At 40.1% G+C, this 13,399-nt stretch overlaps 1 protein-coding gene across 1 annotated transcript in view; it reads right to left on the bottom strand.

Annotated features, from left to right (window-relative positions):
- Positions 1-2,381: 2,381 nt before the first annotated feature.
- slc43a1b (solute carrier family 43 member 1b) overlaps positions 2,382-13,399 on the bottom strand; it is a 27,443-nt gene continuing 16,425 nt past the window's right edge. Inside the window, exons 8-15 of the mRNA XM_073476839.1 lie at positions 13,134-13,276; positions 10,782-10,928; positions 10,507-10,542; positions 9,410-9,542; positions 9,016-9,145; positions 8,806-8,879; positions 6,665-6,788; positions 2,382-6,548 (exon numbers count right to left, since the gene is read on the bottom strand). Coding sequence (XP_073332940.1) covers positions 6,318-6,548; positions 6,665-6,788; positions 8,806-8,879; positions 9,016-9,145; positions 9,410-9,542; positions 10,507-10,542; positions 10,782-10,928; positions 13,134-13,276 — 1,018 coding nt within the window. The 3' untranslated portion in view covers positions 2,382-6,317. The remainder of the gene's footprint in view (positions 6,549-6,664; positions 6,789-8,805; positions 8,880-9,015; positions 9,146-9,409; positions 9,543-10,506; positions 10,543-10,781; positions 10,929-13,133; positions 13,277-13,399) is intronic.

Below are 13,399 nucleotides of genomic sequence, written 5' to 3'. Positions count from 1 at the left end.
AAAACCAGGGTAAGGGCAAGAGCCGCTGCTCACTGCTTAGAGCCGGCTAGAGTCTGGATTAGAGCCAGAACCTCTGGAAATAAACACTTGGAGTCACTTCTGATTCTGCTCAAGAGGAAAGCTCAGAGATTCATTTCAAACTTTGGGGATTAAAAAGTGGATTTATCTTCACTCCATTGTCAGGTGTTTATGTTCTGTAATGTTGACTGCTGCCTGGAGCTGGAGGGGAAATGCACTTTACTTGATGAACAACATTACAGAGAGGGGAGGGGAAAGGAGGAGAGAGTACTTTTAACTTTTACTACTTTTAGTACTTTTAAGTCTTAGAGCTTGGACACACCTGGATGTCATACTCACCTATGGCCAGTGGCGGGGCAGTAGGGCTGCACAAGAAGAGAAACAGAAAAACAAAGGGGAAGCCCCTTGAGCCTGTAGTATCCATAATTTCACCCTTAATGCAGAATTTCTCCTTGTGTTTCACCCCTGCCTCATCCCCTGTGCCATTTGCAACTTTTTATCAGACAAATTCTGGATTAAAACACCAGGAAACACCAGGTGGATGTGGCAGGGAGTCCAAGCGCTGACTGATTACAAGTCCAGGCAGGGGGTCAACGACGATGATGCTTCTCTTCCAGAAAGGCTCAACAACTTCTTTGCACGCTTTGAAGCACCAAACCTGACAACCAGAGGGTGGGCTGGTCCTTCTCTACCATCTATCGGGCCAGCCCTCACCAGAGTCAACCCACGGAAAGCGGGCGGCCCGGATAACATCCCTGGACGTGTGCTCAGAACCTGCGATGGTGAGCTAGCAGATCTCCTGACTGACATCTTCAACATCTCCCTCAGTCAGGCCATCGTCCCCAGATGCCCAGAAACATCCACTATAATACCAGAAGCAAAGAAATCAGTTGTATCCTGTCTGAACGACTACCGCCCCGTCGCACTGACACCAACTGTGATGAAGTGTTTTGAGCGGCTTGTCAAACCACACATCACAGCCAGCCTCCCTGCATCACATGACCCACAGCAGTTTGCACTCAGTCATCACCCATCTGGACCAGAAAGACACCTATGCCAGAATCCTGTACATTGATTTCAGCTCAGCATTTAATACCATCATCCACCAGAGACTAATGGAGAAACTCCTCCTACTCGGCCTGAACACATGTCTCTGGATCCGGGACTTTCTGACGGAGAGACCTCTGTCTGTCTGTGTCGGAAATAACACCTCCAACTCCATCACGCTGAGCACTGGATCTCCTCAAGGCTGTGTACTCAGTCCATTGTTGTTTACACTGCTAACACACGACATGTGTCTGTGCATCCAGACACGAGGGGAACCAGATCATCAAGTTTGCGGATGACACCACAGTGGTGGGACTCATTCATAGAAATGAGGAATCAATGTACACAGAAGAAGTTAAACACCTAGAGGGTTGGTGCAGAGAAAATAATCTGGTGCTCAATGCAGACAAAACGAAGGAGATGATTATCAACTTCTGGAGGTCTCAGCCCGAGCACGCTCCTCTCAGCATCAGTGGCCGCACAGTGGAGAGGGTGGAGAACATCAAGTTCCTCGGAGTGCAGATCTCGCTGGACCTAAGCTGGAATAAGAACACCTCAGGGATCACGAAACGGGCCCAGCAGAGACTGTACTTCCTGAGGAAGCTGAAACAAGCCTCTCCCCATCAGCATCCTCAGGACCTTCTATAGTGGTGTGGTGGAGAGCGTTCTGACATATTGTATCTCGACATGGTACTCCGGCTGCAGTATGTCAGACAAAAAAGCCCTGCAGAGAATAGTTAGAGGAGCTGAGAGGGTCATCGGAGTTTCCCTCCCCTCTGTCCAAGAACCCCTCCTAAGCTGCTGCAGGAGCAGGGCACTGCACATCGTCAGGGACCCTCCCACCCTCTCCACACATTCTTTGAACTGCTCCCATCAGGAAAACGGTTCCGGAGTCTAAAAGGCCGAACAAACAGACTAATCAACAGCTTCCTTCCACAAGCTGTTAGATTGCTGAACTGCTGATCTGGAGCATGTGCACTACTGCACTTCATGAGCCTTAGTCATAGTTTTAGTTTTAAATTATTATAGTAATATACTGTGTGTATTTACTGTGTTCGTGTCTGGGATCCCGGAGAAACGCAATCTCATTTTTGCTTCACTGCTTTTGTAGGTACAGCTAAATGACAATAAAGCTTTGATTGATTGATTGATTGATTGATTTTATTTTATTATTCAATCTGTATTCCCTCAAGCTCATGCTGTGATTTTGCATTATGAGGAATGCAAGGAATCTATTTGGGGTTTCAAAATAAAATTCCTAAATTCCTTAAAATTTTTAAATATGAAATATGGGAACAAGAACAGAAACACAATAATTTCATTTAATGTTTTTAATTGTTTTTAAGTTGTTACATTTCTCTACAACAAATCAAAGTACCGTTTCAAATCAAGTCAGAAACCAAATAACAGAAAATATATCTTCCTTTTTTGAGAAAAGTTATTTACAATGAACAGTTCTTTTAAATCATATTCTCCCTGGTCATTCAAAGATGTTAAACATCTGATACGTCCTACATTTGAGACAGCTGATTCTGCTGTGACCAACAGACCTTAATTACCACAGAATGAAATAATAACACGCAGTAGATGGGTACAATAAAAGCAACACCTGCACATTGTAACGCAATCCAATAAAATAAAACTTTCTTTCTGAAGCCTATTATGTCCAATTTCCTGTATACTTTGTCAGAATACCTGTATTGGACTGCATTATATTAAAAGGTGTGCTGCTGTATATTCTGTCAACAGGTTGCTATCAGGTGAGCAGGTGCAAGTCAAAGACACTATTTCAAATAAGGGGTTTTATTTATTTGTGCGTTTCCTGTCTTAAAATCAAGACGCTTAAACATCAGCACATTGTACTTTGTAGGGGTCAACCCATGGCACTTTCAAAGCATGCACATCATGTCACACAAACACACATTTCAACTATCTTACATATCATTATGTAATCACTGGATAAATCTTATCATTGACCAATTGTCACATTTTTCGTTTGACACTGTACAGATTTTACGAGAAGTCGTGTTGTGCTCTCCTAACAAAACACAGTTTATAATCATTGTTTATTGTGGTGTGCTAGTTCTACAACTACAACTTGTCAACTTTTCTACCACAAAAAGAAAAACTTTATTTGATAGTTACTACAATATTTTTACAACACACACAAATGTCTGTGTAAGTGTATGTCTGTTTTATCATTTAATTTTTATCTGTCAAGTCTGTGCCTGCACAGAATCTCAGAAAAGCTTTAGGAGAGGAGAGGAGAGGAGAGGAGAGGAGAGGAGAGGAGAGGAGAGGAGAGGAGAGCAGAGGAGGAAGACTTGTCTTTGAATTCATCGCCTGGGTGAAAATAAGGACCAAACAACTGACCTTTCAAGTGTCTCAGTCAAAATGAAATTCTATTCATGCACATAGTCCTGTATCATTGACCTCCTTCTCCTGAGGTTATTTTCTGTGCCATCAACTCTCTCCTCCTTCTCATGTTTTTCCTCCTAAGAAACACTGGGCTGAAGTAAGCTGTGATTGGCTGAGATATCTCTAGATTCTGATTTCATATCAAACCATTTTAAGATCAAGAGCAGCAAATAAAAACTGCCAACAACAAGAATAACATTCTACACTGACAGAACATGGTGCATGTCTACATTATTAAATAATATAAAGTTATGTTGAGCTCAGGAGAAAAACTTTAAAAAACCCTTTAAATTAGTTTTAAATAGTCAACTTAGTAAGTCACATTTACAGATATATATATCCAAATATCACCGAGAGACTAAAATAAAGTCAGACAGAGAAGCAAGCTTTTAAATAATTAAGAAATCTTGCAAAATGTACCTCCCTCTATAAGCATTTGTTAAATTTGTAAGTGTTTCAGCTAGAGCAGCAGACTTGAAATAATTTAATTTCATCAGTTTTCCGCTTGGTATTAAGTAAATATCTAATTCTATCCTCTATTTAACTTCCCTCTTTAATGGGGAAACTTACTTTTGCACTTTCTGCCTTCCTAGTTCTTTGTTTTCTGTGCTGATGTTGTCCTGTGAATAAAACCACCACAAGACAACAGTGCTTAAAGGTCATATTTGTAAGAAAAGTTGATCTTTGAGTGTCATTCCCAACTCGTCAAATACTGACACTTTAGGATGACAGGTCGGGGCTGTCGCCACCAAAAAGCTTCAGTATTTGACCTGTGGGGAATGACACTCAAAAATCAACTTTTCTTACAAACACGACCTTTAAACTACATGATGTTACAATTACAAATGACATTCAATAGTCTAAGCACATTATAGCACATACATTAAATCATAATTTTCCTGTAGGTTCATCACTGTGAGTGCTGCGTTTTACATTGTCACACTGTTTTCACCAGCCTGTCCTCGTCAGAAAAATGACTCATATTTACATTTGTTGTTAGGCGGTGTTTTCTAATGGCTGTAGTAATTATTACAGCAGCAGAAGAGGAAATCAGGTGAAGTAGTATAATGGAGAGGGAGGAGGACAGGGGTGGATGGCTGGGTCAAACAAACACAGAACTTTGACCTATGAGACCGCTGTTCATGTCCAGTGAGAAACCAAAAGTCAGTTATTTTAACTTACTAATGTAGTTAAGTCACATCATGTACATAATGTTACTGATGTTACATAAGTAACAAAGTTATTTTAAGCCAAAACAAAATGTTTTCTAAACCTAACCAAGTAGTTTTCTTGCCTAAACCTAACCAAACTGCGAACGTACTGTACGTTGTAGGACTGATACGCCTGCCACTGGGACGTTGCAACAGTCATGTTGTTTTGGGAGTTATTTCAGGAATATCAATTATAGCTTCTGCTGCTGAAGCCATTAGCCATGCAAACCAGCAAATTAAAAACTATAACCCTGCAAAATTATGATTATTTTCCCCTATCTGCAATCATATAGAGTTAGATCTATTTTTCAACATTAGAGAAGGAATCGCACCAAAGTAGTGTTAGAGCAACATATAAACCTGACCTTAACATATTTAGGATGATCTGCAAACAAGGGAAAAACAAGTTCCCTAGTGTCTTCTGTTGATTTGTTTCAGTTACTAAAATGGACATTCAAGTTTAAATTCAACACAGTGAGAATATGGATACTGATTATATAATTTCATAACGTTGTATCTATTTACCCCACCAAAAAACTTCTTTCACATTTCTGTTTGTGTGCACATAATGCTGATATACAATAATATGTATATTATTTAGATATCATGTTAAGTTCTGAGCTTTACAGGTGGGTTGTAGTGGATTAATTCATCCATGGTCTTACTATTTTCATTTGTACTGTAAGTGGAAGTGGCATTTCTTTTTTTCACAAGTCACAGTCTTGCTTTAAATATTTCATTATCTTTAGATAACAGGCTTTGTCATGATCATGATTGTCTCATGTTTTCAGTATAACAAATTATTACTGTCTTTTACAGTTATTAACCTTGAAGGATTGATTCCCAGTTTTTCAAGTCTGATTTAAAACAATAGTCAGTTGCCCTTATGAACATTAAAACTGGTTTTACCTGCTGTATTTATTTGTCTTGCTGGCTATGAAGAGTACTCTTCCTAATGCACTTATAATACAAGTGATTTTGGGCAAAATGTATGCCTAAATAGTCTAACTGTATCAATTTAACAAACAGTAAGCATATTGTCACATAGAAAATGTGTAGGCCCGCATTTTAGCCCTTTACCATGATGGATTCGTTAAGACAAGGACGTTTCAAGCCCATTCAGTGATCTAAAAAGTTACACTTCATGACATGGTTAGAAATACTGTTGTAGAGTGACTGTATGTGGTTAATAGTACACAGTTTTACACATGCAGAAACACTGGTGTGGTCCTTGAATTGTTATCCTCCTTTGTCCCTTATTGCTAGGGTCAAGGGTTTGGGGACTGGAGCCTTTCCCAGCATGCAGTTCCCTGGTCCACCACACGTACACATATTCTCACTTATGGGCAATTTAGGGTGTTTTTGGAGAAAGCAAAGCACCGCTATCACGTGATGTAATCTAGTAAAAAGTAAAAAACTATTTTTTAAATGAGGAACCTAATGCACACCCTCCCATATGTGACACTGTTACTGGCTATAATCTTTGTGTCTTGTTTGTTTTTAATAACGATGTCACAGTTTTCAAACCAGAATGGGGTTCGTAACATCCTCAGTATATTCATGAACTGCTGAACTGTGATCACAATAAACTGTCATATGAATTGATCATTTCAAGCCTACCAATCAGTAAACAGTATGCCCGTTTGGTGTGTATCCATTGGCTGCAAGCCCATTGGCCTCGTTCTTAGGAGTTCCACCACCTGATTGGGTTAGAGGTACATTGACTTTGTCTGATTGGCTGGCAGCCAGCCTATCACGCTCTGCCTTTGCAATGATCAGGTTTCTACGGTGGTAGAACAGATAGCCTGGTAACAGGAAGCCAGCCAGGGAGAAGATGAGAAGGCCCAAATTGATCTGTTGTAAGAAGAGACAAGTCAGTGCATGTGACACACCTGTTATAAAACCACTTCTATGCATGTACAGTACATACTCCTATGTTCTCTCTGATTGTGAGTGCATGTGCTCCCTACCCAATATGGATCTCCACTCAGGTGTCCCACCATCAGTATGAACAGTGGCTGTTGGAGCAAGGCAAAAGCAGCACTGACCATTGACTGCATGCCTGTCAGTGTACCAAAGTGATTGGCTGGATACCTAGAGCGGGAGGAGATATAGAAATGGTTAAAAATCAACAAGAGAAAAAAAGTAGACTTATTTACACTGCTCAGGCAAGATCGCTTTCTGTTTGTTTGTTTTCTTGTTTGTTTGTATGTTTTCTTGTGTGTCATAAAAACAGGGAACAGTAGAAAGCATGACATCATATACTAGGGTCAGAATATCAGAATTCCTAAGCTGCTGCAGGAGCAGGACACTGCACATCGCCAGGGACCCTCCCACCCTCTCCACACATTCTTTGAACTGCTCCCATCAGGAAAACGGTTCCGGAGTCTTAAAGGCCGAACAAACAGACTAATCAACAGCTTCCTTCCACAAGCTGTTAGATTGCTGAACTGCTGATCTGGAGCATGTGCACTACGGCACTTCATGAGCCTTAGTCATAGTTTTAGTTTTAAATTATTATAGTAATATACTGTGTGTATTTACTGTGTTCGTGTCTGGGATCCCGGAGAAACGCAATCTCATTTTTGCTGCACTACTTTTGTAGGTACAGCTAAATGACAATAAAGCTTTGATTGATTGATTGATTGATTGATTGATTGATTGATTGATTGATTGATTGATTGAATGAATGTGTACGACCACTAGTCAAAATACTTTCATTTGCATTTATTTAGAATGTTATACTTTTTTTCTTCATTTTAATTGATAATAAGAGATTAACAGTTTGAGTGAAAAGTTGAACCTCTGAAAAATGTCCATGAATGCAAGAATATCTTTGGTTTGAACCCTTTTGCTGTTGTGACAGTGTGTGCTCGAGCTGCATGGACTCCACAAGTGAGTGTAAAACCGGCTGACTCATGTTATCCCAGCATGATCTGTCGATGGTCCACAAAGCATCTTGTGATGTCGCAGAGTGCTTTCTCAGTCTCCAAGTGCCCCCATAAATGTTTGACCAATATTAGTTGTTGTTAAAATATGACTTTGGTAAAAGTGGTAGTCACCCATTCAAAAAGTAATAGTGTATAAAGTATCTGTTATTAAATGTAGTTGGTCAGTAACACATGTCTCTCCTCCTCCGCTTATGCCGTAAAAGAGAAAAGACCTTTTCTGGTAACCCTGCCCACTTTATCCAATCAGGACAGAGAACTCCATAAAGAGTCTGCTCATGAATGCTCAGAGAACAGGATCCTCCTGTTTGCTGCTATGTCTGGCAATTACTGCTGCATGTTCATGTGGTGGCATAGAGAGGAGGGAGGGGATTGCCTTTTTCTGATTATCAGAATCATTTTAAAAACGCCCTACTTTGGCTCTGATGCAGCATGCAATCTGCAAAGTAACTAGTAACTAAAGTTATGTATTAACTGTAGTGGAGTAAAAAGCACAATATTTGCCTCTGAAATGTAGTGGAGTGGAAGTACAGTATAAAGTAGAAGAAAATGGAAAGTAAAGAACAAGTACCTCAGAAGTATGGTAATTGATTTAATGTACATTCCATCACTGCAGTACAGTTTGTGTAGCTGTCTTGCTTATTAAAGCAGTCTAACACTGGCTTGGTCGGTGCATTAAGTCTTTCTTTGTACACTTGTGGGCATCGCGGCTGTAAACATAACACTGACATTAATATCACCTGGAAATCACATTAGCATTGATTTAGTCATGTTTCCAGCCATTTGTCAGTCTGATATTGACGCTCTGTTTAGCTCTAATTTGGTCTCCACCAAAAACGTCTGTCGCTTTAGCTGCGTAATGTTCCACTATGTTCACCAGCTAGCTCCAATCTATCTGTCTATCTGCTGTTTGTATTAGGCAGGTAGTGTACAGTGACTTTTGAGCTTTTTCATGTTAAACAATTGCCTGCTTTTGGCCTGAAATATGGAAATATAGTTGATGAGAGTGGAAACCAAAGCAATGAGATGAAAGATGCTAAACAGCTCTTTAGGGCAAAGGGGAAGTATAGAGTCATGTGATTATTGTTGTTCCTTTAAGATCCATTATAAAAATGTTTATACATTTTTACAACAGCTTTAAAGATGGTCTTGATGTTACTCACACAGCAGCATAGAGACCTCCACAGCAGGAGTGGATAAACCCTCTCACTATGGTATGCAGAACAAAGGACATCAACTAACAGAGAAGGAACGACAGAGAACAGACTTAATAATGATCATCAAAGCATCACTGTGTGTTTCTTTATCTGTGTGTGTCTGTAAATTCACAAGCATTGGCACTGCATAAGCAGGCATGCAAGTATTTATCGAACCTGTATGGGCAGGTTGTCAATCAAGGAAATGATTCCAAAGGTGACCAATAGAATGTTGGTGAAGATGAAAGCTCTCATGGCATTGGTCAGTTTCTGGATTTTTCTGTCTCTCTTTGGGGGATCTGATTGGCTGAAGGGGACAAAGGTCAAAAGAGGCTTACAGCTAACAAGGATGAGTGGATACAGGAGTATGAACGTGTGCTATTATCAACAGGACTGGATTTTTGTACAGTTAAGGAAGGATCTCTTCAGGGCCAGTATGGGCAGCAACCAATCACTCTTACAGTGTATAGCCTATACAATAAACACACATCTATCTGACTGCTATACAACATTGTATATGAAGCAAAATAATGCCTAAACTTAAAGAGAAGTCACTGAACCTTCCTTATACCTCTTCTCTGCTTGTGCATTTGCATTTTCCTCCTCACACTCCTTCATCTTCCAGTCCATGATGTAGCCAATCAAAGGACAGGTCAGTAAACACAGCAGCTGCATTGAACCGAAGATAGAGGAGTAGAAACCAACTGGGGAGGACATGCAGAGAGACAGTGAAGTCCAGAAATGCATGTGGTAAATAAAAAAGTAGAAGTCAATGGGAGAAGCCTGAAGCCTGTACATCATGTATTGTCAGAGCTGCGGTCAGGATTTTGGAAATATTGAGGTCATGAAGCTAAAATGTTTAAGGGGTTAATTCCCAATATGATGTTTCACAGTGTTTCAAAGCCTCTCCACATATACAATTCATATGAAGAAATATTGGATTCTGTTGGAAAACCCTGGGTCTCAAAATACTGTTCACACCATTAACTGTAGATGGTAAACTCCCCCCAGGTCCCTTCATTCCCATAGAAAATACCAAAGACATGACCTCAGAGCCTCAGTGATTCTTATGGTCCAACATTTTTCTTTGTTCCGAAGTACATCCATCAACTCAGTGGTGAGAGGCTTGTGCTCTGAAAGCATGGGATGTAATCATTAATGGCATCCTCCTCAACTGATAGCTGCTTATTATGACCCATATTTAAGTTTCTTGTTAGATGGCGACCTTTAGTGGCTGTAGTAATTATAACAGCAGCAAAAGAGGAATTCAGGCAGAAGTATAAAGACCATAGCGCCTGCTTAAAGACGAGGCTGGAGATGGATGGTGGGCTTAAACAAGTACAGTTTAAGTAGGAGACTGGTGTTTGTGTCATGTGTGTAACAAAACCTCAACGGTTAGTTATTTTAACTTACTATTGTGGTAAAGTGACCGTCATGTACGTACATACGCCATATGATCAATTTATATGACATACACACAAGGCCTTTTTGTCCAACATCAGTTTTTGACCTCACAAATGCTTTTTTGGCTGATTGTTGGCCTTGCTGAGCCACAAAGGGGCGTGCATCTCCATATGAAAGTAATGGCTTTCATATGGAGATGCTTTTGGCCATGTAGTGTTTAAGGTTTGTCTGTCCACTTTAAATACTGAGCATCATGACTCTTACCTTGTTCCTCTGCCTCCTTCTGCAGCTCTTCTGAAGCTGAAAGAGACAAGAGCCGCAGGTCAGACATCACCACGGATGATTTATCAAAAATACAAATAAAATGGTTGAATGTACAGGGCATTACTGGTAACATCAGTTTGACCCAGCTTCTGTCTAAATGATTGTAATTGTTTCACCTGTAATTTCTTAATTGATGGCAAAGGAATCCAAACAGTGTTGGTGCCCAATGCTCAAAACAAAGTAAAACTACACTTCATGTAGGTTATCATTCTTACGCTTTGGGTTGCCATGGGTGACCAAGAACTCCAGCATCTTGTTCATGGCACCCATGAAGAAGATCAGCCTCAGCTGGGTCATTGCCATGGTGATGAGACTCCACAGGAGGATAGGAGAGCACATAGAATGACATAGGGGCACCGAGCCTGAAGGCAGACAGACGGACAGAGAGATAGTATGTGGAAGCAGTCTTTAGTTCAGGTAGAGGACTTCACAGGGAGTCACTCTGTTTGCAGGGACTTTCTAATGGTTTCCCATTAGGAAATTCCCCCTATAAGCACATTTTGATATTCGGTAAACTGACAAAATTACTTAAATGTCATAAGATTATTATTATACTCATTCATTTAATTAGTTATTTATTTCAGCTTATCTATTTATATATTCTGGTATTCAAATGCAACTGGATTGTCACATGATTTAAGAAAAGTGTAGCTTTAAAAATGAATCAATAAATATATAAACAGTGAAATAAAATTTTAGACCAGAGCTTCTTTAAGTTTTTAAAATATTTTTTAATGTTTTAAAATGTATGTTAAACATTATTTAAAGAAGGCTGGTCTTTTCTCCTCTGTTTAGGACCTCAAGTGACCTGAGGCCCTGAGCCAGTTACTGGGCTACAGCAAACAAACTTTAACATTACAAAGTAAAGAAAGAGTTAGCTACAACATAATCACAAATTTACAAAGTGACTTTTGACAAAGTGGTCCCTGCACAAACAATCCCGCTGCTTCTCCTGACGGCAGATGAAGGTTTTGGCAACCGACACAAAGCAAGTTTGTTATGGTGCATATCACTTAAGATGCTTGTGTATCACTACATGTATCACTATGTATCATAAATCCCCTCCTGCCCTCCACTGAGGAACCTTTAAAAGAAGGAAGGTTCATTTGGTCCCCAGTGCCAGACTTGAAAGTTCTCTCAGTTATCATAGTGGGACCACTCCTTCATTTCTCCCCTTTCAGTTCCACTCAGTATTTTGGTTTGCTGTTATTCAGCTAATGTTTCACGTGTTTAAAGGTACACTTGGTTTTCGCAGCCTCTGATCAAAATAAAATATATTTCAAGGTACCTGTAACTTTTAAAAAAATTGCCACTGTAAGCATTTTAATTTGACTAGCCTATAAAGTGGCCTACAATCATGTTTGGATACCATTTTGAGACATACACCAAAAAAACAAATGTGACATTTGGTAAAATCAATCATCAGCCTATTCTCTGATGTGTGTTCTTTCATTTCGTCGAGGCATTTCTTCATCAAAGGACTTATGCTGTAGATATGTCTTTAGTCTGCTTGACCATATGTCCCTCATAGACTTCAACAAAACTGGCACCAAGAATGTTGGGATGATGACCTCATGTACCTTTCTTCTTTTTTAGGTACCTTGGTTCTTGCATGGCCTCATACTCACCAGACATGTCAGCCATTGAGCATGTATGGGATACTTTGGATCAGCATGTACAACAGCATGTTCTACTGTTCTACACTGCTAATATCAGACAACTTCACACAGCCACTAAGGAAGAGTGGACCAACAATCCAGAGGCCACAGTCAACAACCTGATCAACTCTATGCAAAGGAAATGTGTCACACTGCACGAGGCAAATCGTGGTCACACCAGAAAATGACACCCCCACCCTCAAATTCACAGAAATGACAATTTAAGTTAGTGAAATGAACATTCAGTTCAGCTCTGGAGGACAGTCCTACAGTCAGCATGCCAACTGCCTCCCTTTAAAACTTACACAACAATCTGTGAAATTGTGTTCTGTGATGAAACTGCGCATTTTAGAGTGGCCTTTTAATGGTACCAGTCCAAAGCACACCTGTGCTCTAATCATGCTGTTTAATCAGCATTTTGATATACCACACCTGTCAGGTGGAGAGATTGTCTTGTTAAAAGAGAGGCGCTCACTAACACAGATTTTAAATTAGATTTTTTTCCCTCAAAATTTGATAGAAATATTTTTTTTGTGCGCACAGACAAGTCTTCGATCTTTTACCTCACTTCCTGAACGACAGGGATAATACAACTGTGTTTTATTTTATTATTGTTGAGTGTAAAGGTCTGCTTATTGTCTTCTTATCTGAATGATTTAGAGCTATACTTCATGGACTTTTCACTTATTTGGCCTAGCCATCAAATTACAGACTCAGTCAGTCAATAATTGGAACCATGCCTGCTTCTTTGCACCAGTACGAAACCAGAAAGCTTGGTGTCATATACTGCAGTGATCTACATGCTGTTTCATAGGCCTGTCCACTCTGACAGGAGGTGGAAACCTCCATATTCTTTGTTCCACGGAAACACATCTATGGAAATACCACATAAAACATAATGTTCCTGACCCTGGCTTGTGCTCTGGGAGTCTGTCTGCTCAGGTCCTGGCTGGTTGGTTCCCACTGTGTCTTCCATGGTGGTCATATGGGTGACATACCTGTCCCCAGTCATCTTGTCCTCTGTCACAACCCCACTCATCTTAACTTTTTTACTGCAGAGAGAAGACAAGAGATTGAATCCATGATAAGATATCCTAAATAACTCTAGCCCTTACCTCATGTTGATACAAAGAGAAGGTTGAGTGTTGGGGACAGTTTACTTTACTGAACACTGA

Source organism: Pagrus major, chromosome 1 (assembly GCF_040436345.1).
Source record: "Pagrus major chromosome 1, Pma_NU_1.0".
NCBI lineage: Eukaryota > Metazoa > Chordata > Actinopteri > Spariformes > Sparidae > Pagrus > Pagrus major.
This window is presented reverse-complemented; position numbering and strand designations above follow the sequence as displayed.